Consider the following 27,760-nt stretch of genomic DNA (forward strand, 5'->3'; position numbering starts at 1 on the left):
TTGATCGTATGGCTGCCAATTCTGTTGCCGTAGATGACGTTTTATGCATTAGCCTGAAACGGTGACATAAGGCATTTCCTGGCACTATCACCGCTGCAGCTGAAGAGGTGGTCGTCACGGATCCGTCCACGAAAACATGCTGGGCGTCACTATAGATGCAATGTATGACAGCGCCAGCTGTTTCAGACCGACTGTTGGGATGTGCGTCTTCTTTGTTATCCCTGGGATGGTTGTACGTATGTATGGTTTTGGTACTGCCCAAAGTGGCACCTCCCCAATCTGGTGTGGCATGTAGTTCGAGGGCACCGCATTGCAATGCATCCGGAGGGCTTTGGAAAAAGCTGAATCTGGACGCACAGCACTAATATTGGTCAAGGGGTGATGAAGATGCCTGGTCAGGTGTCGCAAATGCACACGAAGTGGCTCCTGTTGAAAATAAATTCTTGCTGGGCAGGCGTGCCTCGTAAAATGTGCCCCATGTAGAAGTTTTGAGTGGCAAACCCAAGCATACTCTTAAAGCACGAGCCTGCGCCCTTTCAAGAGCGTGCAGGTCTGACAGTCTGACCCCCGAGAGAACAGGTGCACTGTATCTGAGATGACCCACTACCAGCGCCTGGTACACGTGAAGTAAAGATCGCTCAGAGGGACCCCAGGATTTCCCTGCCATACACCGCACAATGCTTGCAAAGCTGTCGCGCTTTTTTTTTTTTAGCAAAGAAATGTGCTTCCTCCAGGACAGGTCACGGTATATCGTAACACCTAAGAATTTGTGATGTGTTGAGTATGGAACAATTTGTCCGCCGATTGTGACCGGATACCACGCCATTAACTTGCGTGTGAAAGCCGAGATTACGCTTTTAGTTGGTGAAAGTACAAGCTCCTGACGGCGCAAGTACGCAGACGTAATAGAAACCGAACGCTGCAACCTTGCTTGCACTTGGGGACGCGTGACACTTGATCTCTATATGCAAATATCGTATGCGTAGACGGATATCGAAACAGTGTTCGGTAGTTGTTTGAAAAGACTGAAAGCACGAGATTAAACAACGTTGGGCTGAGCACATGCTCCTCCCTGAGGAACACCACGAGCAACATGATGATCTGCTCTGTCTCCGTCAAGCGTCCCCATGTAGACTGTCCGGTTAGTCAAATAGCTTGCAATCCAATTGTGCAGACGTCCGCCTATATCACATTCATCGAGTGCATTTAACACTGCATCATGCTGAACATTATCGAATGCACCTTTGATGTCAAGGAAAATAGCAGCAGTCAACCTGTGACGGCGTTTTTCATGCTCTACCGTCGACAGAAGATCGATTACACTGTCGATGGCAGACCGGCCTTTGTGGAAGGATATAGTCCACGTGTTTCAAGGAACCATTCTAGACGTGTTAACACTATATGCTCCATCGTCTTGCCAATACAACTTGCAAGATCTACTGGCCTGTAGGATGTTAAGTCGAGTGACGATTTTCCTGGTTTCAGCAAGGCCACAATGCAGCTTCTCTTCCTCTGCTGTGGAACAGTGGCACAGGTCCAAGACTGGCTGAACAATGTTAAGAGGGCTTCTATTACCTGTGGGCCCAGATGACGAAGTGCGCTGTATGTGATTCCATCAGGTCCTGAAGACGAAGGATGCGTACAAGAAGAAAGCGCTGCTTTCAGCTCTTGAATTGTGAAGGGATTGTCCAGGAGATCGTCCATTGTGGTTTGGTTTGGTTTATTGGGGTCTAACGTCCCAAAGCGACTGAGGCTATGAGAGACGCCGTAGTGAAGGGCTCCGGAAATTTCGACCACCTGGGGTTCTTTAACGTGCACTGACATCGCACAGCGCACGGGCCTCTAGAATTTCGCCTTCAAGAAATTCAGCCGCCGCGGCCGGGATCGAACCCGCGTCTTTAGGGCCAGCAGCCGAGCGCCGTAACCACTGAGCCACCGTGGCGGGGCCGTCCATTGTGGAAGGAGCACATCGATGCTGCCGAGGTGAAGAATCGCTTCCGGCAATTCTCGAACAGAAATCCTCCGCGACCTCTAGTTCTCGCCGTTTTTCATAAAGTGCCAATAGCCATTTTGATACGTAAAGGCCTTCCTATCTGGCAGAACTGCAATGATCGGTATCAACAACATCAGGTCGGAAAAGAAGACGACCTCAAATAGCAAGGATCCATCATCTCACCTTCACTTTTTAACATAGCAATGATTGGAATAACTAGAAGACTGAAAAACATCAAACATATATAGCACTCAATTTATGCGAACGACATAAAGTATGGAGAACAAAAAGGATCGGCCGCAAACAAGCAAGAAAAACTGCAGTGAGCGGCGGGTGAGATCGGCGAATTCGCTTTACTTAGCGGGATGCTGTGCTCACCAGAAAAATCACAATTTATTAGACTTACAAAAACAAGCAGGACAGAGGAATGATAGAATTGGAAATCCACGGACAACCCGTAAGAAGGACCCGTAATAACCCGTAATAAATTTCGCATCTTTGGAATGTGGGTGCTAGAGAAATGCAAGCGGATCCACAAAATCCAGCTCCAGCAGCACTCAACGAAACTGATATGCGAGATGCTAAGCCGGGTTGCAAACAAAAGAAAAGGGGTGAAAGAGCTGGGGGCGTTGCGAGTCACTTCGGCGCTCACCATACCGAGGATGACGTACGCGTTCTGTATACATACAACCTAACAAAGGGGAAATCAACAAGATGTAAACATGCATCAGAAAAGCGTATAAGCGGTCCTTGGGCGTCGTGAACTACGCCTCGACCGAGAAGCTTATGAACATCGAGGTGTATGGCACCTTGTGAGGAACATAGCGAAACCATGCTCAGATTTTCAACTGAAAAGACTTCAGAGAACAGCCGCTGGTAGAGCACTACTGGTAAAGCTGAAATACCCAGTAGAAGACGAGGGCGAAGACAGACAATGACAGCAGAACGAGGGGCACTTTCTTGGTTAAACCGGTGCCCAGAAACATGGACCCGAAGAACCACAAAGGAAGAAGAGCGGCGAGATCATCGGTTTCGAAACCAAATCGGAACTGAAATTGGACAGGTTCCGAAAGAAGAAGCAGGTGGTTTTGTATGTGGACGCGTCCAAGTAAAGAACGGAAGAAAACGCGAGTGCGGTAGCAGTAGCGAACGCTAAAGGAAAAATAATCACCGGTGCGTCAGTGCACACAAAGACAACACAGGAAGCGGAAGACATCGCCATAGCTGTAGCCCTGACTGAGGCCAATAGGTAGGGACTGAGTTACTGGATAGCGACGGATATCCAGGCTGCAGCTAGGGCATACAGAGCTGGAAGAATCCTGGAAATGTTCCCATGGACGACGTATCGTGTACCCTGAGGGTTCCCGAACTGATAGACGATTAGTGTCACTATCACTACTGAAGTTTTAGAGGACACTGGCCTTACGGGTCACCGGCTTTATGGGTCACTGGCCTTATGGGTCAGTGGTGGGAACGCAATTTCTTAAACCAGTACTCAGGGGAAGCAATTGCCGACAGGCCTCTATAAGGCTAATCCTGCCTGTATATTTACTCTATCACCACCAACCACTACCATGGAAGGGTCGGCCGCAAAGCCACGAGGATCCTTTCCGAACAAAAACACAAACACGGAACTAACAACACAAACATTCAACACACAACCATTTGGGTCCCCGAAACTGGGGTTGAGGGAAATGTCACGGCAGACACCGTTGTCAGAAGGTCCATGAACAGGAGGGCGGGCTTGCCGGTCGAACCCTCCAGCACGCTATAATTTGGGAGCGCACAAGAAGTACTCGTCTCCGGCGCACAACCTCAACAGAGAGCAGGCCACCACGTTTAGACGACTGCAAAGAGACACCTACCCAAGCAGAGCCATATATATCATACAATGTGGCTGAATGGATACGTGAAAAAGTGCGTGGGGTGTGGGAGTTACGCCACGACGTGCCAATTGTCACTTGGGGCTGTAAAAAAAAAAAAAAACTTTATTACAGAAGATAACTAGCCGTATAGTCTAAAGCAGTGGGGGGCCCTCCTGGCTGACTCCGACCCGAGCACACAGCTTATGCTGGTGACGATTGACAAGGCGGTGGCGGAGGCCAACGGGATCCTGGAATAGGGAAGACCGACCACTGAAGTGTTTCTAAAGCAAATTATAAATGTATTATTCGCTTGTTTATTTCATGCATGTCATTTTATTTTTTTTACGGGAAGTACCTCTCGTAGTCGTGTGCAATATTGTTTAATGTATATATTGAAAGTTGTGTGACCCTGTCATGGCCGTCTCAAGCTGTCTTAAAGGGCAACTGGAGCACTTTTTTGAGAATTTCGCGATCATCAAGGATTCAAATCTGTATAGGCTGTAGGTAAAGCATGCCAAGTGTTTTTGCACTAGCATTTCAAATAGTGACGTAATCAACGATTGAATTTTGCGCCTCTCCTCAATGCACCGGAGGAGTGCAGGGAAATTCAGCGTGACGTACACGAAAGGTATGATTTCAAATTACCTGTGTCGTCAGCCATACCCTGCCCCGACTCGTTAGACGCTGCCAAACTCCTCTCGGCAGGGTTTGCCTTCGGTGGCGTTGGTTTTTTCCTTCAGAGCAGGCGTTTGTGGTTGGAAATGTACCGATACCTTCGATGACTTCATCATGCGCCCCCCACTTGGCGTTGTGCGCTGCGGAGAAGCTTGAAGGGCGCCCGGATTTTAATCGGCGATTACTTCACTATTTCAAGCGCTAGCCCAAAAAAACTTCGCATGCTTTACCTGCAAGTTTCACACATTCGACCCTCTTAAGCTCGATGATTTCTAAAACCTATGCAGTTTCCCTTTAAAGGTTCCTGAAAAGGGAGTTTGAGATTGGCTATAAAATACTTCCATTACGTAGAGTGCAGGCCACCGAGCGTTCATGCCGCGAATAAGACCTCAAAGGCGAGTCGATATATTACTATACATTTTTAAAAACTCCCGCTTCCGCGCCTCTCGGCGACCAGCGTTGTCGGGCTGACGCCCGAATCCGCACGCAACGCACCATCATGATGATGGTCAAAATTTTATTTCCACCGGTGTAAGGGGCCCCCCACTCCCCATCCCTAGCACGCAGGCCTAGGCGGCGGGGGCAACTGGGCCGGGACCTTCACGCGGCTTCAGCCGCCAGAAGGGCAGCTCGTTGCTGGTCGGCGGGGATCTAGCTCGCTCTGCAGCAGGGCCTCCCAGGCTTCTAGCGCCCGGGGATCCGGGGTATTCCCAAATTATGTGATCGAGGGTCCCCTCGCTCTGCAGGTCTTACATTTATCGTCCTCCCTATCGTCTACCTGGGTGCGAAACAACCATGGGGTTTGCAAAATTTTCGGCCTATAACCGACGCTATAGTCGTATGCAACGTAAGTCTGCAGTGAAGCTCCGCCCACATTCAGCCTCCGCGCACAGAATTCCTCCACGACAAAAAAGTAGTCCGCTGGTTTTACTCTTCTTGTTACATAAACAAGAAGCTTATCACAAGAAAAAGAATTACGAGCTGTAGAATTTTTATACATGGATTGTTTAATGTACTGAAACATTAAAAAGTTGATTTCGTTTACAGTTGCGATTGGCCAGCGGAGTAATACAGGACGCCGCGGACCACGGCCCAGTGTTAGCAACTGCTGTTTTTTTAAGTTGTATCCTACTATAGTCGGAAGCGGCTTTTCCCCGTCAAAAAACCCCCCTCCTCCAGCCAATGGCGTCGGCCGATTCTCATTGTCCTGCTAGGGTGACAATGCAGGGAGCGGTGCCACAATGGAGAGAGGGGTCTAGCCCCGGCTATGGAGGGAGGGGACTATTATCTTTCATCTGCCACTCCCTGCATTGTCACGCTAGCAGGACAATGAGAATCGGCCGACGCCATTGGCTGGTGGGGGGTTCTTTGACGGGGAAAAGCCGCTTCGTTATTAACAGCCTCTTTATTGTTTAAGCTTGGATCCGGTGGTGGCACCAGACGTCCTCCTAACGCATTGTTCTTGACGATTTCGGCGTATGTTTGCAAACGTTTGTCCATCCGCTGGCAGTCGGGCGGCTCAACGGTTGAGATCTCGGGCTAACGCGTGGGCCGCGTCGTTACCGGGGACGGATGCGTGCGCTGGGACCCAGATCAAGGTGATTGTGCGATCGATTTGTGCTGCGGACAGGATGCGAGCCGCTTCCGACAAGACCCTGCCCTTTCGATCCGATGTTCCAAATTGCAGTTTTGCTGTCGCTAAGAGTCGAACAAGCCGCCGGCACAAGCGAGCGCGACCTCTTCAGCCGTATCTACGTTTCGACTCCTTATGGAGGAGGCGGCGGCCGGTGCACCTCGGCCGTCGACTACCGAGGCGACCGCCGCCCCGCACCTGCCACTCGCTGCGTCCACGTAGGCTACCTCTCCTGCCCTAAATTTCCCGGCCTTTTAGCCAGCGCTTCCGCCCTCTTCTCCCGCCTTTCCCTAGATTGTCCTCGGTGCATGTTGCGGGGAAGAACTATGATATTGGCGGCAGGGCGACCTTATCGCATATATGCCCCTATCTAATTAATTTTCGGCAGACCCACTCCAAATAGTCCCGCCCGTACTCTTCTACTCAGTCTTTCGAACTGGGCGACTCGCACCGCCTGGGCGAGTTGACGAGAGGAGAGGCACGAAGACGCGGAGATTCGAATTTTGATTACAAATAACTCAGCTTCTACAAAACGCGTTAAAAAATTCTTGCCAGAAGGTACTTGTGAAGCGGCTTCCTTTTAACATCCTAGGCATACCGTAAAATTATTAGCCCCCCCTTTAAGTTTCTTTACTATCCAGTTCGTTTTTCACCTGTTATTTGCAGCTTTTCACTTCTCTGTCCTTCCCAGCAAACCAAAAACCTCTCAGAGACGTCTAGCTGGCGTCTCTGAGAATGACACCCAGCCCATGTTCCCCTGCACTGCCACTTTTGTGGTTTTGCCCCACAGCAAAACCACAAAAGCGGCAGTGCAGGGGGGACATACTCCATATAACCGTATACTCCACAAACTCGAGATAGCCTTAAACCATAAAACTCCATTTAACCGTAAAGTCATTGTCCACATTTGTCCACAACAGCTGCACGCACTCCGCAAAATCCACACCCTGCCACAAACAGCTTTGCAGAAAACATGTAGACTCCGTAAGTCCATACAGCAGTCCATAAGGCTTATTACTGATTATTTCAGTAGGACAGGCAGTTTCATTTGTGACACGCGAGAGGATCGAAGATTCGAGGTGTGCCGCCAGGGTATACGGCAGTTGTCAATTCTTCCACGAACTGTCCCACTGAGCATTATGGCTTCCTGTAACAAACACAATTGTTTTTCGTTGTCCCCATTTCACACAACGGGCGGTGCATCAACATAAGATCGGCAACGTCGAAGCTTTGTGCATGTTGTGTCATGACATACAGCCTTTGCAAGAAGCTTAGAGCCCAAGGGGGTTCACATCCAAGCCATGCAGTGAGGCTCTTGTAGCATCCATGGAAGTCCTAACCTTTGGAGGGTAAGGACCAGTGTTCTGGTTACCTTAAAGGGGCCCAGAAACACAATCTTAGTTGACTGTTTTGCCTGTTGATCGCATACAGGAAGTTACAATGGTGCTATTAGCGTCGGTAATACCGCATATATTCCGTTTTTTAATATTTTAATGTCCTCCCAAAAACAACTTCATGGCTCTGATGGTGTCGCCAAAGAGTGGCGGGTTTTTAGCAGCGGATATGACATCACCTGGCACGAGCTTGATGATTGGACAAACAGTAAATATACTGCAAATTGTGTGAATAAATAGAGACACATTTTGTCACCTGTCTGCGTTTTATATTAGATCAACAAAAACAACTTGTTTGTCTTAGATAAAAGCCCTGCAAAGCAAGTAAAATAAAAATACACCACCAGGGGTGCTCTTGCATGGAAACGACGCTGCCAGTCTCAGCAAGAACGAGTTACAGAGAGCAGGCAACCATGGAGTACAAACTTCCGCGACGTGCTCTGGCCGACTGTTTTGATTGGTTGCGCCAGGTGCCATCATTGGGAGAGCGAAATAGGAGTGGGAAGCCCCGCCAAAATCGAGTTGAGGGCAGCGTTTTGTTTGCTTGTATTTTCAAATTTCTTCACTGAATAACTGCCGTTCCTGTGCATCGATTCCTGTAATTCTTTTTAAGTCAGCATCTGTGTGACATAAAGAACCCACCTGAAGTATAGCCAGTATCCCCCCAAGCAGTGTTTCGCAGCCCCTTTAAAAAGATTTGAAACCCTGTAGCTGAAGAAAGACAAAACAGTGATTTCGACTAGAGGCACACAGCACAATGTCACTCTAAATCAGTCATGTCATGTGCATTGGGAAATATCAGCTGATAAGATGGACAAGTTCCTCTGGTATCAGGCATGAAAGCAGGGTTTGCTGAATCTGGATAAACCCGGCTGCGTGGTCGTTTTGAGGACATATGTTTGAATGTCATGAATGACGCCACACGAATGGACTGTGCTGCACTCACAGAACAACTGCTGCAGCATGCTATGCTACGTCAGAGTGGGCTCCATTTTCAAAACAGCCATCGAAGAAAACTGCAGATTCAAACTTCGTTTCTATTATTCGAAAACTACTGAAAGCTCGAGACCGCATTCGATTTGTTTCGAGTAACTTTGAGCATGTACTATTTAATTCAGTCAGCCAATCGAATAGGAGTATATTTGATTTCATATTCAAAATTTTCTAATATTCGCAAATTCCTAGTTAATGGCACAGGTGAAGAGGTGGCTAGGGATAATAGCATTTATGTCACATATGAAAACTTCCATTACGACTGTCAGTAACGTCTAAAAATATGTTTCTTTGAGTCAGGAAACAGCTAAGATGCGTTAACCAACTGGTTAATCAAGCTGGTCAACAACAGGTGCTAGGAATTCTGGCTAGGTGGACTTTGCAAGTTTCGCCCATGACCCGTCATGTTCACTAACGTACAGCATGGAGAAAGACCATGCACATGTCTAATCCACATAACGTCACCGGCAAAGGTGAAGGTTGGATGAGGCGGTGATAAGCGAATCAGAGGTGCGCACGGTCTTCTCCGTGCGCAGTGGTCCGCTGGCCAGGAGCAGACCTACTGGAGTGAAAGTTGCAAGTCACGTGACTCATGGTATGCGGTAGTCCATGGGCCAATGGTCCGTCATGTGAATGCACCTTCGAAGCTCATGCGCACCCACAATCCACAAATGCATACTCCCCTCAGTGGTGTGGAGAGTGTATTTGTGTGTACGTCCATGCATGATGCCCTGCATAGATGCTGGGGCCATTTACCCCAGAAAAATGCCAACGTACAGCTCTCGCTGCAAAAATTACACAAGGAGGCCAAGATTTTTGCAATGAAAAACTTGATTTTTGTAACTAGCAAACTGGTAGCCCGTATCAACAGCAACAACAAAGACAACACATAAACGACTAAAAGCACATACAAGAGCCGAGATTCCTTTTCCTACGGCCGTAAACTCTGGCGGCTGCACGATACACGACACCAAAATTAAGGCACCACCCAGAGCAGGCCGTCGTTCTGTCTGGGCTTTGCGTGCAAAGCCCCAGGCAGGAGTGGCTCTCGTAGTGAACCATGGCCCTACCACGGCCCTATGTTTAGACAAGAGAATGTGCACAAGGTGCCAGCGGGTGGCACTTCCAAAAACCGCAGCAGTGCTGGACAATATGCAGCCACTCCAGTGAGCTGCAAGTAATGGCTCTTTTGTATAATACAAGCATAAAAACACGCTTCCCTTAACAACAACCAGACTACCTCATCAGTAAACACCACATCAATAGATGCTCTGAAGTCAAAACTCACGTAAAAATCTCAGATGGCAACACAACTGCTGTTAAAGAATGGCGAACAGTGCAAAATTGAAAAACAAGAAAGTGCTAGCTGGCTGCCAACTATAATTTGATATTGAGAAAAAGTGCGCATGTATGCATGCTACAGTGTTGATAAGCAAGGCCAAATCTATCCTTAAAAGATCCAAGGCAAACATGGCAATGTTTTCCTGTCACAGTTTTGTTTGCACGGGTTGCACGAGGTTCCTGTTTTTGACTAAAAATTCACTGCAATACGAAAAAAAATTCCCAGAAGTACTTGACATCATCAGACAAGTAGCTGTCTGGCTCCCGACAATGAAAGAAAGAGACCTCAAGACGTCACAATTTCATTAGGCAGAAAAATCCTGACGCAATGTGTCATCCCTCAAACCTGTGACGCATTCTTTAAAAGACGCATTGCACTCCTGGCTGAAGATCTTGAAAAAATGTTTATAGTCCTTCCACAAGAAATGCTCCGAATAACTAGTTAATTAAAATTACCGTATTTTCCGGTGTATAAGACGCGGCTTTTTATCAAAAATCTTGCTGGTGCGTCCTATACAAGGGTGCGTCTTGTACGCTAATGTATCATTTTTTTTTTTGCGAGTTCAGAAACTACTCAGGTTCATGTTCAAGCTTTTTTCACAGAAAAAATATCACTACCAATGGCGCAGTTGTAACACAGTTAATACTTCAATACAGGGACCGCCGTGCACAACTTTTTTTTTTTTTTAAATAAAATTTTGTTATGGACATGAGGAGAATTCTTTCGTTTTTTTTTTCTTTTTTGCTAAAACATAAGCGGGTATCGCGTGAGTGTTGCCTTTTTCGTTCACTTAGCGTTGCTCAAGAACTTCTCACAAGTACGGTGTATTTCGAGATGGTTGCACAAGCATGTTTAACTAAGCCTTACTAGCCTAACTGGGTTAATTGAGGTGCGTCTTATACACGGGTGCGTCTTATATACCAACTTTTTCAATGACAACCTGCATATATGGCGTGTGCGTCTTATACAAGGGTGTGTCTTATACACCGGAAAATACAGTATTCGCACTTGGTTGGATCCCTAAGACAATCTTCGTTTAATTAAAGTAATATCTTTGTTGAAGGGTTAAGCTGCTTGTCTCAAACTGTTAGCCATGGCAAAAATACCCAAAACTGACTGCCTCATGACAGTTACTGTTTGTAAATGGGACATCCAAATTGGTGGCTAGACACAGGATGCAGCACCATCCTGCATAATTGCTGCTCTCACTGTTGACCACACACCAGCCAGTACCACTTTTCACCTTGAATCTTTCATGTGTTTCTGACTCTTTGCTAATGGAACACCTAGGAAAAAGTTCGGTGTATGGTTTATGGGGATTTAGCATCCCAAAGCGGCTCAGGCTATGAGGGATGCCGTAGTAGAGGGCTCCGGAAATTTCGACCACCTGGGGTTCTTTAAAGGGCAACTGACATCATGCAGTACACGGGCCTCTAGCATTTTGCCTCCATTGAAATGCGACCACTGCGGCAGGGATCGAACCCTCGTCCTTCAGGTCAGCAGCCGAGCGCCATAACCACAGAGCCACCGCGGCGGCCTCCAGAAAAAAGTAGACAAATGAAAGAGTTCATGGCGAGAAATGCAGTCATTTGCGCAAAGTGTGAAGCAGATTCATTTTTTGCATTAGAGGTCACAAAGGGCAAGCTGATTGATGCTTCCAGCACAAACCAATTGCACTGCATGAAAATTTCTCAAACCAATCGGATGGTCAACTGGCAATTCATTACAGGTGCCGTAGCTACACTTGATACTCAAAGCTGCCGAGCAGCCGACAAACAAGAGATTACCTTGACTCATGTAACTTTCGGAGGCTGCCAGTACTGCACGCTTTGAAAATATCTGCACATGAACGTGCGAAACACTCGGTGCCGCTGCTGCAAAAAAGCAATCCCAACAAGGGCCCATGGAAGCCCAAGTATTCTATTGACCCTATTTTCTTCATCTGCCACTTGTTTCCCTCCTTGCCCTTCTAAGCTCACCTGACGCAACCGATAACACAGACATATCACCCTCCTATATTCATGGCCATGTATGCAGTGTACACCTATGAAGATATGGGTGGTCATAAATATTACCCAAGCGAGCTTCTACCTAGACTATTTGTCAGCAAACAATATGTATAGAAAAGTTCTGCTTCAAAGAGAGCTGCGAGAGCGTTGCTGCAAAGTGCACATGCAAAATCAGGTCAGCGAAAGTTTGCAGTTCAAACCCTACAGTGAAAATCTGCATAGGTAAATATAATTACTGGTATAATTACTCTCAGTATAATTATCCTGTCCAGAGATGTCATTTTGTCATTAAGAAAAAATGCACATGCACAGAATGTCCCATGTAAGGCAAGCCCAAGGCCCAAAGAAATAAACGCATGTTGTCTTATTACTACGGTGAACCACTGCTGTGGACGTACAGAGCCAGCAGGTGTAATTTCTACACTGGGAGGATGCATTCACTGAAAAATTTATAAAAATTTGTAGAAACTCTATATACATGACGAATCGATATGATATTGCTTGATATGTTTTAACTGTATGATAATTCTATGCAGTCATGACATCACGGACATGACACGAAGATAAGCAGTACACGGCTCCATGCATCTGGCTATACCCTAGTTCCTCGTGTGAATGTGCGAAGTCTGACCAGTTTATAGTGGCATGTGGCTGCAGTGTCTCCACTCATGATGATATCATCATCAATGTGACAATAAGAAAACCTGAAGCTGCTGCTATTTCTATAATGTAGTTAACTGGCATTTGAGCTATGTCAATGGTCAGTGTCAAACTGAAACTCTTTGTTTCTCTCTAGCAGCTGAAATGCTGATTATTATTTCAATGTTTAACCATTAATTCGGTTAGTACACATTCAAGGTACTCCTGCTAGCCCTAAGTAACTGTCCAAATGTATTAGTTTCACACAAATATTTTCTCACGCCTTTGACTTACAATACATGAGACACCCTGTGCACACAAAGCAAACTAAAATTGTGAACAAAAAAAAAAGTCAGCACAGCCTTGTCCTAATCTACCAGCAGTGTGATACAGTAGGATTGCTGTGCTTTCCACATTACGGGATCAGCCTTGGTTAACATCTATCACTGCACCATGCCCATGAGCATGTTTCCCTGACATCAAAGTTCACTTGGTAGCCAGCATTTTGCATATGCCCTGCAATATTTCCACCTTGTTTTTCACTGTTCCATCATTCCTTAGAACACATCAAGCAGTCTAAAGGGGCCCTGTAGCTTTTTTTTTTTTTTTTAACAAATGATGCTGGTTATGCCACAGGATATAGATGCAACAACAGCAGAAATTGGTGCACACAAATAATAGAAGCTTGTCAACGAAAGAAACTCAGAACAGGAGCTCATGAAGCACTGCCTTCAGCTTGGGTTTCACACAGCCTCCGGTTTCGATTTCACTTTTCCAGCCAAATAAAACAGCCTACCCACACATGTGGGTAGGCTGTTGAACGAAAGAAAACACACATGTATAGCACAAGTTTTCAAGCTATGGCTGCCTATTTAAAGAAACGCCGAGTGTAATGTGAGGTTGGCCTGTATCGACAGATTACAGCACTCTAATAAAAAAAAAGAGGCTTCTTTAATTAGAAATGGAGCTTTTATAAGCTACAAAAGGTCAACAACAAGAAATACAAGTAATGCCACCACCAGCCACTTTCGGAAGCACCCCAAAAGAGTTTCTTGTGTTGATCACAGTCTTTCTCAGCTCTGGCATCAGGGGTTTGAGTTGGGAGATGGGATAGACTGTTTCACATTTAAATCGAATTTTCTCACCAATAACTGTCTTTTGCTCCCAAAGCCACAAAGAGCCACCGAATTGATTTTTACTAAGATCAAAGTTTGGCTAGACTTGTTCCCAGCACACCTTTAATGTAACGCACCTCTGCAAAAAACGGTGTTGAACTGCCTTGAAAAGCTTGGCTGTTACACTAATAGTACATAGCTGATTTGTCCAAACTTAGCCTGATCCTAATAAGCATCAGCAGTGTGAACATAATTTCATTTTAAGGGGGTGGTGGGTTGCCGAGAAAAACTAATGCTACATTTGGCCAACGCCCAAAGCTTCACCTGACAGTGAAACGAGTTACTATGCTGTCCCTACAGGTGGACACGGCAGGTAGACTCTGCAGGTGCTTGTACCTGGTGGAAGCGAAAGTAGAAGATCTAAATACACAATGGGCAGTTGCAGCTGCTCTCTGCTATAAATAGCTACAAGTGAACACGGCAGACCTCTAGAGTAGAGGAATGGACAGCACCTCTTACGGTGTGTTTTCCATAACGTTTTACTCGGCTTTCTTTGTGGCACATATGCCCATTCTATTGCCATCGTGTAGATGCTTACAACACAATTTAATGCGTTTACAGTACTTGAGAAAAATCGCAGCTCAGGCAGCGAGTACCTGATCACTGGACATCTGCACACTGACACAAAGCACATCATACCTGCTGCTGAAAACAGTCACTGAGCGGTGACCCCATCAGTGCTAAGATCTTGGTTTCTCGAGGTAATTAAAATATTTGGTATCCTAATACAGGAGTTGAAACCAATACTACTGGCATTGTTATATGACACCCAACGCAGTCTACAAGCAAACCACTTAAGCTTTGTTTGAGTTACAGGGCCCCTTTACACCTCCTTGCATCTCAAAGTCATCACACATACACAATGATGGTGCCATCTGCAGCAAAAGAAAAAGAAAAAAAAGCAACAAGCACAGACCCACTCCACAGGCCCCTCAGCATCCTTGCAAACGGACAGTTCACGTTTTTCAAACAAACTGAAAGGAAACCTTAAAAATGCATTAGACAGTCTATACATTTTTTTTTTTTCCTGAAGCACGCCTGGCTAGTAGTCGTATCGACAAAACAGGGATGAAAAACTGTAAAGCACATTCTGACTTGGCATACCATCAACAGAAAAATGAAGATTTTAAGCGGCAGCCTCTAGACCACCCACCTAATATATGCAACCAAGAACTGATGAAAAGTTTTTAGCCTTAATTTTTTGTGGTTCTGCATCATTCATATCAACAGAATGAATTGTCACATCGCATAAGCTTCAAACTTAATCAGGAACAGCTAATCCACTCACTGGTGAAGAAATGAAGACAACATAAATATTTTCATTGTTCTAATTCTTCATTGTTCTAATTCTTTCATAATACTACTAGTAAAACAAGAATACTTCACTGGACTTTTTGCCTGCTGTTAATCGATGCTGGATGCCCGTGGAAATATATTTCAGAGCTTCCTTTCCCACAGGATCTTGGCTGTGGTGCAGGAGCATGAGCTACATGGACCAGCTGCGCCCTATGTTTCTATGCCAAGCTGATCGCAGGGCAGAACAGAATTACAGTCAATCCCGGATATATTGCACTTGAAGGGGATTGTGAAATAGTTCTAATACACTGATAATTTGACATATAAAATATGCCAGGTTGTGTGCTGTAAGTTACAGTGAATGTTCTGCTGAATGGGAGTTCAATTCACGCAAACAGCGGTTCTATACTTCAGCATGTGATCTTCACACTGTTCGAGGCAGACAATTTGATCCATCTGTGTTATATATTCGGGCTCGACTGTAACAAAAAGAAAACAAGATGGAACAGGCACGTTGCACAGACATACTTCCAGCAAAGCCTTCCAACATTAAGAATAACATTTTTACTTGTGATACGCTACTGCCTTCTTTAAAACACAGCAGCTAACCCCTGGCACAAGACCATGAGAGTGCAGGTTTGGTACCAGGGAGGAAGACACTTCCCTATTGTGACTAGCACCAAAGGACCGGCCGCGACATGGTAAACACAATGCTAGCTGCCCTGTCCTGCCAGTTCTTAAAACTTTCACACGCACAGTGCCGTCCTGTGTGCGCACACAGTTTGGTGCCCTCAAACAGTGGCATCAAGGATGTTCCGATCCCCCGAACACATCTGTATGGGCACCTCATGAAGTTCTGACTTGGGCACTTGTGCTGTATTGCTATGACAACAAGACTCTGTTAGCACCCGCAAAGTCTTGCTGTTCTGTCTCCTAACAGGAACTCATACAGTGCCAAAGAAATGGAAATAGTACCAGATTTATGTGCACCCTTCCCTTAGCAGAGGTGCGTCCACATCCCAAGGGAGCTGCTTAATGTGGGCCAGTACAAGTGTACGAGAGTTGCCATTTACAGCATGACTCAGACTCGTAAGCAGCGGCCTCGGCTTTACAAGAGTTGGCCGCAGCACACACACACCGTGCATCTGCTCCTGCACTTAAGGGCATGTAGTCACTTGCTACGCAGACCAAGAAATAAGACCACACATGCACCATCGCATGCCTTCCCCAGTCATCTCCCCAAAGCTGCCTGAACCTAGATTGGTTGTAGAGATCCTTCCCAAGAACCCTTTGTAAATATGTCGCGCCAGAGGAGCTGCTCATAATGTATTGCAGGCCTCAAGTGCAGGGTCCAGTTTCCCACCTTCACTCCCACAATAGATGTGTTACGCAGAACCCATCCAGGGGCCTGCACCTGAGAAGAGTTCGTGCTTAAGGGGGGACATGGGTCTTAGAACATTTTTTTTTATTTACAGACCAAATACAATGAAACTGCACAGACTTATTCAGTTTCTTCTGCTGATTTCAAATATGCAAATTGTTTATTTCTAGGCCAATTAGTTCCTGCGATATTAATATATATCATGCCATTGTCTGCTCAAACAATAGAAAAAAAATGAGCCACCAGAAATTTAATTTTAATATGTGGGTAGATACTACAATGTGTGAGGAATGCAACGCTGGAAGCAGTTTTCAGTTTTTTGTCCGTGTCGTCAAATGGGCTTAATAGTTAGTTTTCAAGTGAGTTAACCAGACATACAGTGCCAGAAAACACATGACACACATGAAACTAACTTTGAGCCCATTTGTCCACACGGACAAAAAACTGAAAACTGCTTCCAGCGTTGCATTCCTCACACATTGTAGTATCTACCCACATATTAAAATTAAATTTCTGGTGGCCCATTTTTTTTTATTGTTTGAGCAGACAATGACATGATATATATTAATATCTCAGGAACTAATTCGCCTAGAAATAAACAAATTGCATATTTGAAATCAGCAGAAAAAACTGAATAAGTCTGTGCAGTTTCATTGCATTTGGTCTGTAAATAAAAGAAATGATTTAAGACCCATGTCCCCCCTTAAACCAAATTTGTATGCAGTGCCTCATGAACTCTTTCAAGTGCCTTAATCGCAATAATGGCACTTCCACGTGACGTAAGGAGCTGAAGTTTTCTTCAAACAATCTGGGATGCCACATAGTGGCCGCTCTCCTCTACAAGTTGCATTAAAATACAGTAGACTCCCTTTAAGATGGACCTGACGGGACTGGAAAATTTGCTCATCTAACCAGAAGTTCGTCTTAACAGAACTGCCCACAGAAAAGGTATATAAGCATGCTAGGTGTGTCCATATATAAGTTACATGAAAAAAGTGAATAATATAGCCTTTCAGAGAGAGGATAATTGCTGACAGAGCATTTATTGCACTATGCATGAAGTGATGCTGAAGGCTGAGGGCATGAAACAAGCTCACATTATCCTACTTGAAAATGGCATTGGCCTAGTTTTCCGTTTTCATCATCTTTTTTTCTCACTGCATGCCACAGCTGCTGCTGTTTACATGTGCGTTTCTTTTTCTGATTTTTGTTTTCCATGCTGCTCTGAGCGCTTCAAAGCACAGCTACCCTGCTGGTCATTCTCACTCCCTCTGCAGCGTAGCTGTTACCAACTCTCTCATCTTATCCGAGAATTCGTCTAAACCTAGTTCGTCTTAATGGGCGTCTACTGCAACTCACACCTGGCTCACTTTTGTGATGCCTAACAAGTGCAAGCATTTGGGCCGATTTATTACTGTCAATAATTTATGCTGGTCAATGTGCTCGAAACAAGACAAAAAAAAAAAACAACACTCTAAAGGAGGGGTTTTCATTTGCTTCTTATATGCTCACTCAATTTCTTTTCAATATCCCTTCCTTTCTCTTTCATACACAAAAGTTGCAGCCTCTCAAGATTCTGCTTAAACATGTTTTGGAGAAGAGTGAGTTTGCTCCCTCTCAGAATTACGCTACTGTGACCTCCACTGAAAACTAGTTAACTCCCCCCACAGAAAACACATACCTGAGGAACCCTTCCAACTCCTCACACTTGTCTGTAGCTGCAGTAAGCTCCTAACAGAGGCACATGTATGTGCACCATGGAGTGGGATAGACAGGAGCGCTTGCTCAAGCATGCAACACTTCATTAAACACACGCGATGTCATGCGAGCGTGTCAGGTGCTCAGCGTGTCCACTCCCCTTCGCTCACCAATGTGCCTTTGTGCATGGCTTCTCCCTTTCACCACCCTCCTGGCAGACACAATTCGGTCAACACACCGCCCGTCCACATTCCATTGAAACGAAATACAGTGGTGAGAGGCGGCCGGGGAGGTGGCAAAGTTCTACCAGGACCTCTGATTATGTCGTGACACCATCTACTGAGTGATCAAGCATTACCTGCCTTCTCTTATCAGCACGGTTGACTCTCCTGTCTATTTTTTTTTCCATGACGTGCACTCTCCACTCACACTCATTACCATTATGTGAAACAACATGAGCGGGCCAAAGACAACGAAAAGCAGGCAGGTGCTTTCCCACTGCCCTTAGCTTGCATGCTGAATCTGGTAGAATGGAGCAGCTCCCGCACCTCACTGTTCTGTGCCACTACGTGGTTACCCACACACACTGCGAACAGGCCCCCCCCCGCCTCAGAGGCCATCACAACCATCGGCACGCGGTGGCCCCCACTCTTCATCCTCGGGCAAGGGACCCTGGTCACCCAAGCGACGCACAAGCTGTGCGATGCCATCGTGCGCTTCACCCGAGGCTCCGAAGCTGAGCGACCGTGCGTTGCGCTCGTCGGCGGCCTCCAGTCGGTCCAGCCGGTGGCGCAGTGCTGCATTGCTGTGCAGCAGTGCGTCACGCTCGTCCTCCAGGTGCCGGATGCGCCCTTCCAGGTGCTGCACCGTGCCCTGGTACGAACTCACTGTGGCTTCGAGCCGGCTCACGTTGTTGTTGGCCACCTGGGGACAAAGTAGTGCGCACGGTCATAATGAGGCCTCACATCACAGGGGCTCCAGTTCTGGCATCCAGTCTTTGGATGCCATTTATGACATTACGACATTTGTCCATCACCCAAGTATAGCCACCGCAGCCCTCACTGCAATTGCCTGTCAGCGTAACTCTAGACGACTGGACTGAACATGCACCAGCTTCCATATAGCTAATGTAGTTCAATACCTGCACAGTGCAAATGCATTTAAAAAAAATGACTTGTACATTGAAGGATGCCACATCGCCTTGCTATCTTAGCATATTTTGAACTGAGAATGATTAATTCTGCATATATGGGCATTAATCTACTAAAACTCTAGCATGATATCCTTAACGTGGAGCTTAAGCGTCCCCTGTAATTGAAGAATGAACACACGCTTTTGCAGGTCTGCCTACGTTAAACCCCTATCACTCTTTTCCTTCCCTACTCCTCACAGGACTTCCACAGCCTCCTCTTCCTTCTTAAAAGCCCATGCTTCATCTTGATGTCAAGGGTAACTGAGAAGTTGGCTTTTCCTCGCATATCAAAAGCAAGGTGGGTGAGCTCACTGTATGTATCTCAAAGAAGAGTGCAAAAAAAAAAATGCACTCTGTATTCATACATAGCTTGATTCTAAATGTGACACAGGGTGCTTTCTGAAGCAGGCAATTCAAAGAAAAAAACGCGTATTGTATTGCATATTGTAAAAGACCCCAGTATTGTGACTCCTTTCATAGAAACGTGCAGACATGTTGCTGTCAGAGCCACAACTCCTGATGCACAAAGATGATGAACACGGCAAGTTGGAGAGGATGCATGTTTGGAAAAACCAGCGCGAAAGAAGAACGGGACGGAAGCAACAGCACTTGTCCGTGCTACCTTGCTTCTGTCCCATTCTTCTTTCACGCTGGTTTTTCAAAACAAGCTCTTGACGTGCTAGCTTGCAATCATGTCAAGGCATCAGCAGAACTTTAGTTCAGTACCATGAGAGTCTATGTTTCAAGAAAACCTCCCCCACACACACACACACCCATACACAAAAAAAAGGAATGTGGCTGCTAATACAAAAATTTTGTGAAAAATTCTCAGATCTGTGATTTTTCACGGAATCACAGGATCGCACGAAACTAAGGGCCTTAGCTGTGACCACCCGTGAAGCTACAGCAGCATTTAACAACACACAAGTTCACTGTGGATCACTCTTAGAGTTTTCATGCCCAGCATGGTTCGTTTTCCAGACTGTATAGATAACAGTGTTACAAGTTTCTTAACTATGCGGCATTTGAAGCTTCTCGAGTGATGGTGGAGATCGGGTTACTGGCGGCAGCGCATAGCACTGGGTGTGTGCACCGATTCCCTTTCCATACTGCTCGGAAGCCTCAGCGCCGGCCAGTGCGTTTGTGACTCAAAAGTCAAGGCTGCGTTTGTGTGCGCCCCAGCTTGGGGCTAAACAACAGACATGGCGCATCTATAAAAGCACAATGCATAGCACTGCTACAGTCTGTGGCGCAGATCCATCATTCTGTGCATTTATACAAACACTATAGCACGGCTCATGGGTCAATACCACTGGCACTCCTCAAAGCGTTGAACTAGCAGAGAGAGAGAGAGAAAAACTTTATCATGGCAGGTGTGTTTAGACCCCCCTTGGGTCCCTGGACCACCGCACGGTCCCACTCTACGTCGTAACGTTCATGCGGTGTTTGTCCATGACGTCGGCACCCCGAAGCACCGCAGCAAGCTGCGATGGCGGGTCCGGAGACGAGAGCACGACCTCCCAGTCCTCCCAACTTGATAACGCGGGCTGTCCCTGCGGGGGAGGATCAGCAGGGCAGCCGAAAAGGATGTGGGAGAGTGTGGCGTGAGGGTCGCCGCACAGGGTGCATGCAGGGGAGGTGCCACAGTAGAGAGATAGCAGCTGAGGGGATGAGAGAGAGCGGGTCTGGAGGCGTCTCCAGAGGATCTGTTGGGAATGGGTAAGGGAGGGGTGTGGAGGAGGGTAAGTCCGACGGTCCAAGCGGGGCATTTGCGTGAGCTCTGCAAACGTGTGCGCCCGCTCTCTCGAGAAACCTGGACCGAGGCCGTCCTGAGCCCGGCAAATCAAACCTCGGGCCAATTTATCGGCAGCCTCGTTTCCTGGATTCCCAGAGTGAGCCGGCACCCACTGGAGCTCTACCCTGCGTGGTAAGTTTTTGGAGGGGGTGTTCAACAACTTCCAAGCAGGGGCGTGAATCCTGCCTCTCGCGAAGTTGAACAGAGCCGTTTTGGAGTCGCTAAAGATGTAGTTTGCATTAGGATTAATTTGCATTAGGATTAACTAGCAGAGGAATGTGCACCGCTCTGGAAGTAGACATTTTCGAGAGGGAGCTGTTCTAGAATGTGCTGCACCTTTCCTGGAACGCAGTTCACGTTTGTGGCCACTCTTGACAACGCAAGAGTGGGCAAGAGTGCCACTAAATGCGCAAGCACATGGAAGACTAAGTGTGAGTACGTATGAAATCTAGGCCGAGCTAATGTCAGTTAGCCACTTGTGTTCACACATTTTACTGCCTCCAATAAATGTGAGCATCTCCTCACAAGCATGACTAGCATACAGCAGAATAGCCAGTACAAGAAGCAACTAGAATAGCAGCCAAAACATTTGTGCAGAGAACAAGCAGTTAACATTATTACAAACCCTGTGGTGCACTACTGTGTGTGACCTTAAATGCATGTAAACTGAATACACTTTACATTAATCCTAATGTTCAGAAAGTGATAAAAAAGTTTGGCAAAGTACCTTTTCATAAACCTTTGCTATCAACAGGCTCACCACTCAAGTACTGACTATTCGACGTGGTTTCTGTTTCGACCTGGAATGCAGCACTCTCATGCACGCAGATGTGCATCCATTTTGTCTGGTGTACTGCTTAGGTGTACACTAACTCGCATGAGCACTTTTATGGTCCTACTTTCTCTGCTGCTGCAGCCCCATGAACCCACCTTGGTGACATCAGGTGAGAAGTGCAGGAGAATATAAAACAATCCTTGGATGCACACATCTTCTTTGAAAAGCAGTCGCAAACAGACAGCAGTGGCAAACACTGAGAAACATACCTGAAGCTGCTCAAGTAGTTCCATGTTCTGACGTCGCAGTGTGCGGTTTTCCTCCAGATCAGCAGAAGAGACACCCGGCCGCTTGGGCGTGTAGACCATCTCCTCTTGCAGAAGGTGGTACTCGACCTGGTAGGCTACCAGCTCTTGGCCCAGATCCAGGGAGAAAATACCAGACACCACATGCTCCATGGCGGTGACATCCAGGGCAGGCAGGGTGCTCTTGAAGCACTCCATGATAGACTCAAAGCTGCTGCAGGCCAGCAGTGTCTCACTGAAGTGCGACAGCAGAGAGAGGGCGGCCTTGAACACGGCCTCCACGCCCTGCAGAAACACCGCGTCTGCCCAACCCCAGCAGGTAAGCAGCTTCGCAAGCACACCAGGGCATTGCCATTTGCTTGCAAACCCCAACAGCAGCTTCACCTGACTTTCCCTTAGGCAGCACCACAAGTGTGAAGGAGCAAGGGTGCTTCCAGTGGTGGAAGGGTCAAAGGGTGCCTCAAACGCTGCACTAGATGGAAGCATATATGCCAAGTATATTTTAAAAGATGGCAAAATAAGCCTTTGTAGCTAGGCTCCACTGCCAGTTTTTGTGAAGGTGGGGAGGGGGGGGGGGGGGCGTGACCAGTGAAAGCACCATACACAAGTGGGGGAGCACTGTGCCAATACATAGTTTTTCTTGGTTGTAGCATTCAAAAGACAGAGGCGACTAATTGAAGCGTCACAACATGCATGTTAATGGCACGCTACTTGCAGCAAGCTTACTTCATCTGCTGCATGGTCCAAAGCTCGTTTTCAGTGTGTCGAGTGTGTCTAGACAGGAACAAAGTCAACAGCAAGATTTTAATGTGGGTTTGTACAACATCTGCTCATTGTGCTGCCACATTAACTTACTGTTCCACAGCAGGAAGCAAACTGAAGCTGTGCAAGTGACACCTGACATATACTTAAAACAAGAACAAAAATGACAAAGCATGCATTCAGGTTATCATGTTGCATTCATTGATGACTGGCACAGGAAAATCTCAATAACCAGTTCATGTGATGTGTTCCTCCGTGCACTCTGTGCCTTACTTAAAAGGTGCACATCTGCTCTAGGTGCAGGCCAGTTGTGAGCACCCACCAAAGAGGCGGGAGACGAAGCCCAGGGGGAACTGGGAGGCAAAGAGGGTGAGGAACCAAGGAGCGGCATACAGCGCGGGAGCAATGTCGAACCGGTCCAGGTGCTGGTACAACTCGGGCTGCCGACTGTACAGCAGGCGGCACAGCTGGTACAGCTGCACCTGCAGCACAGCACACACTCACCACTCGTATCACCACACGAGGGAAGCGAAAGAAGTGGGCCAAGCACTATCAAAGAGTCAGACATTCTCACAAAATTAAAAACCAGTCTAAAATCGACACCTTGAAGGGTCCCACTCAAGCACAACTTGCACTGGTAGACTGTCCAACTCATTGCTGGCACCGATTTATCGGGTGCATTGGCTTCAGCAAGAAGCCAAAATTCCATTCATAAGCTGATGAACAACTAGAACAAGGTGCGAGTAAAATGCTGAGGCATAGAATGCCATAGATGTGTCGCAACGCTAGTGTGCTATCTTGATGATCCAGGGAAAGTTTTTGCCAGACTGTTCTCAGGCAACTCTGCCAAATGCAGGTACTGCATCATTAAAGGGACACTGAGGAGAGCTCTATTAATATTTTTTTTATAGCAAAATCCGATAGCTCGGCATTTCTTGGCTTTGTTGCCACTTGGCTGGCAGCGAAAGATGCGTTTATTTCTAAGAAATTTGGATTCGAAGTTGAAAAAGTTTTTCCCGCCGCTCTTATTCAAACTTGAGATTCTCCTATGACGACACAGGACTAAGTGACGTGAACCAAGACGTGCACATGACGTAACGCAGACTCCGTGATTTCTGGCGGCCAGCAGTGCGGCCCAGCAGCAGCCGAAAAGAAAGCTACCGCCGGCTGCATGTTGAAGGCATCTATCGGCTATTGCGGCCGTCGCTTCGTTTACGTTTGCACCGGCGTTTTGTCAGCGTTACAGTGGATCCCGTTCTCGAAGCCGTCAACGAAGTTCTTGCAAATAGACACCTTTAGCATACCGTGTACCTTGTTACCGTTAGCGGAATACCGGGAGCCCCCATACCACTGTGAGCAGGTGCTGTGAGCAGGCGCTGATTGGTCCCGGCGCTGCAGGAGCGCGCGTAGCTGTCGGGTACATGGCGCCATCTGGCGACGTCAAGGAGATTTGCGCATGCATTTGCTGCGCCTCAGTGATTCGTAGCTTCTCGTCTCCTAGTGTTGCTAGAACTATTGGTTCTAGCAACACTGTTTTGTCCTATGACGTCATGAAGCTTGTACTTGCGAGTTTGGCCTGTGGCGGCAATACCTGTATTTTGGTTCTTGCTCTTTTCTACGTTACAAGAGCTTTGTTGTCAGTATGAATGGCGTTTTTGTAATCAGGAGCTGGTATTCTGTCGATGCAAGTCAACTTCAATTTCTCCTCAGTGTCCCTTTAATTAATTTGGCTTGCTGCAGTATAAGGAGCACTCTCATGTTTTCAAAAGAGAAAATGATGTAGCACTGTTTTCACAACATCAGAACATGCCTGGGACCTGGAATAGACAAACGCGATTCACAGGCTTTCCCACATTTTGTACCGCCATGTTATATGCACCTGATGATAACTGCAGTTATGAACATAAAGCATTATAGATCAGCATTCATGTGCAAGTGCATAATATTGGCTTGAACTGTATAACAAAAAACTTGTAAACAAATTTCATGCCATTCGAGTGAAAATTTATAGCAACACAGAGCTAAAAGGGTTTGTAAGATGGTTCAGCAATTCCTCGGGAAGTAATGCCCATATTAGCATTTCAAGTTATGCATACAAGAAGACAAGCAAGCACGGCCACTGGCTCTATCGAGTGTGCACAACATAAGACGCACTGTGCTAGAGCTAACTCAAATTCAGATGTTTAGAAATACCGTATTTTCCGCTGTATAAGACGCACCCGCCATATATGCAGGCTGTCACTGAAAAAGTTGGTATATAAGACACGCCCGTATATAAGACACACCTCAATTTACCCAGTTAGGCTAGTGAGGATCAATTAAACACACTTGCGCGACCATCATGAAATTCACCGTCCCTGTGAGAAATTCTTAAGCAACGCTAAGTGGTCGAAAAAGGCAACACTCACGCCATTCCCGCCCACGTTTTAGAAAAAAAAAAAGAAAGAAAAATGAAAAACTCTCCCATATGTCCATAAGAACATTTTATTTCTACTTAAAACCTTGGAAGTCTTCACCTTCGGATGCGCTATCAAAAAGTTCACCCATTTCTGGAGGCAACGCGACTGAAACATTCTCTTCGCACTATGTACACGGAGCAAACGAAGTTGCAAAGGGTGGCTAAAAAAAGAACGCCGGCTTGTCCTGGCTTCTCTTGACAATGGCGAGAAGCGTGGTTGTCGTCATCTTTTGGCATTTCACATTACTTTTGCTTGGGGCCTCCGAAACGGCCGCGTGTTTGTGATCCCGGAAGTCGTCATCCCCGCCGTTTCATGATAAAGTTCACCTAAAAAAAGTTGCGCACCGCAGTCCCCGTATTGAAGTATTAACCGTGTTACAACCGCATCATTGGTAGTAATATTTTTTCGGTAAAATAAGCTTGAAAATGAACCTGAGTAATTTCTGAACCCGCAAAAAAACCGAGAAATTCGCATATAAGACGCACCCTTGTATAGGACACACCAGCAAGATTTTTGAAAAAAAAAAGCCGTGTCTTATACACTGGAAAATACAGTATCTGTTGGGACAGACGTTTGGCATGTCAAACAATAAACTCCAACAGGTGCCATGTCTTTTCATTGTTCATATTTGCCATGTAACAAAATATCTGATTCTTGCACATCCCTACAGCGCAGCAGTTCTTAAGCTCCCTGCTTTTCCCAGTATATGTAAATCTGCACAGATGGCTGCAGCAGCAAGCCACGACACAGTATGCAACTTCAACTGCAGAGGCAGGAGCAGGAAAGAAGCAGCAGCCTACCTGCAGTGCACCCATATCTTGCTTGTATTGCCTCCGCAGCCCCAGGTGGAACAGGAGGTGCTTCATCAGGCCAAAGGCTTGCTCCTCACTCATCTGAAACACGGACATGGACACCACATGGCTGCTGAGCATGTCACACAAACACAACAAACATTACTGCAATGTCTTCCGCCAAGGAATGTCCTCGCCAGGGACACAGCACCAAGTGCTGCATATTTTACCTTGCCTACCAGTTCAGGACAGCAGTGGCAAATGAAGACAGTGCTGCTGACCTTTGTCAATGCCATGGCTATGCAATGCCATAAAAGAATCCAGACATAGAAAGCACTAGACCTTAAAAGCAAAGCAAGAATACTGTTGCCCATCGCTCCTACAGCAAGCACGATCACAGCCATGCCATGCAAGACCTGCAGTCATAGCAAGGAAGACCGCTAATAAAACAATGGTTTCAGAGAGAATTTCAAGCCGCTCACTGGTAACTGGTAGCGTGTTCGCCAAATGCAGCCGGTACAGCCAGCGATGACAGCACCGCCATCCGGCAGGTAGCAGCCACATTAAGGCTGGTTATAAATATTCATTCAGAACGACGGCTTGACATCGCTGCTATGGCGCAGTGGATTAGAGGCACGTGTTGCGTACGGAAGGTCGGCCGTTCGACTCCGCTCTCTGTACTGTAATTTTATTGTTTTTTTAATTTCATTTTTTTCCATTTTTTCCCTTTTAGGTCGCAGATCGTGATGCTTAGTGGCATATAACGCCTTTAGAGGATTTATTATCCCTTTTAGGTAAGCCGTTGTGACAATCTTTAGTCACCGTGATCAATTCACCGTGGTTTCAAGCCTTGTGGCTGTACAGGCTGCAGTTGGCGAATACGCTAACTGGTACAGCAGCACAAGAATAACACTAGACTAGGCCCTGTGCATGTACCATCATATGAGGAGCTACTGGCCCAAAGGGAGCTCGTTGAGGCCAGCCATCACCACAAATTTGTCCTCGATTTCCCTTAGCACAGACCCCCAGCAGCAGATTGAAGCTCTACACATTTTGGTTGCCCAGCATGAGGCCTGCTTGTGGAGCATCGAATGACAGTCAGTCTGGCGAGTGAAATGCCTAGCCCCAGTCTTGACCTGCATTAGGCCTGGGTTGGATTTGGGATAGCCCCCAAAGATGATATGTTATCTCAAAACCATTCACACCTTTAAGCAAGCACTTTCTCAGTGGGAGCTTCCAATTGGACCATGCCTGCAGCATAAGCTCCACAGTCACCCATAGCAAAAATTATGACAGAAGTAGTAAGTATGGAAGCCCAAAAATTGGCCCGATTCCCACTGTGAATAGTCGCAGAGAAGTAAACATCACTGATTCCGTCTCTGTGGCTCTAGGAGCCAGCTGATGCAACAGACTAAATGGACTCGGGCTTACAGTTATGACTGGACATGTACGAAGCAAACACAGACGTCACTGGTTCATGTCCGCTGGCCCATGGAAACAACAGTGACGTTCACTTCATTTGTGTCCTGGCCTATCTAGGTATGCGCCCATTAGCTCAGCTTCAGCCTCTGTTGCAGCAACAGGCTGA

General features: G+C 46.6%; 2 protein-coding genes across 4 annotated transcripts in view; one reads left to right on the forward strand and one right to left on the reverse strand.

The window, feature by feature from the left end:
• The window catches only part of LOC149371550 (short-chain dehydrogenase/reductase family 9C member 7-like), a 393,612-nt gene that overhangs the window by 164,914 nt on the left and 200,938 nt on the right, over positions 1-27,760 (forward strand). The gene's annotated exons all lie outside the window — the stretch shown is intronic.
• Positions 17,079-27,760, reverse strand: part of LOC149371552 (TBC1 domain family member 1-like) — a 56,420-nt gene continuing 45,738 nt past the window's right edge. For all 3 annotated transcript variants that reach the window (XM_089565823.1, XM_089565824.1, XM_089565822.1), the window contains 4 exons: positions 26,182-26,274; positions 23,245-23,404; positions 22,125-22,462; positions 17,079-19,017 (listed from right to left, as the gene is read on the reverse strand). In XM_089565823.1, the coding sequence (XP_089421949.1) occupies positions 18,703-19,017; positions 22,125-22,462; positions 23,245-23,404; positions 26,182-26,274 (906 nt within the window). In that variant the 3' untranslated portion in view covers positions 17,079-18,702. The remainder of the gene's footprint in view (positions 19,018-22,124; positions 22,463-23,244; positions 23,405-26,181; positions 26,275-27,760) is intronic.

The sequence above is a fragment of the Amblyomma mixtum genome, chromosome 1, assembly GCF_055824585.1.
Source record: "Amblyomma mixtum isolate Tamu chromosome 1, ASM5582458v1, whole genome shotgun sequence".
Lineage (NCBI taxonomy): Eukaryota > Metazoa > Arthropoda > Arachnida > Ixodida > Ixodidae > Amblyomma > Amblyomma mixtum.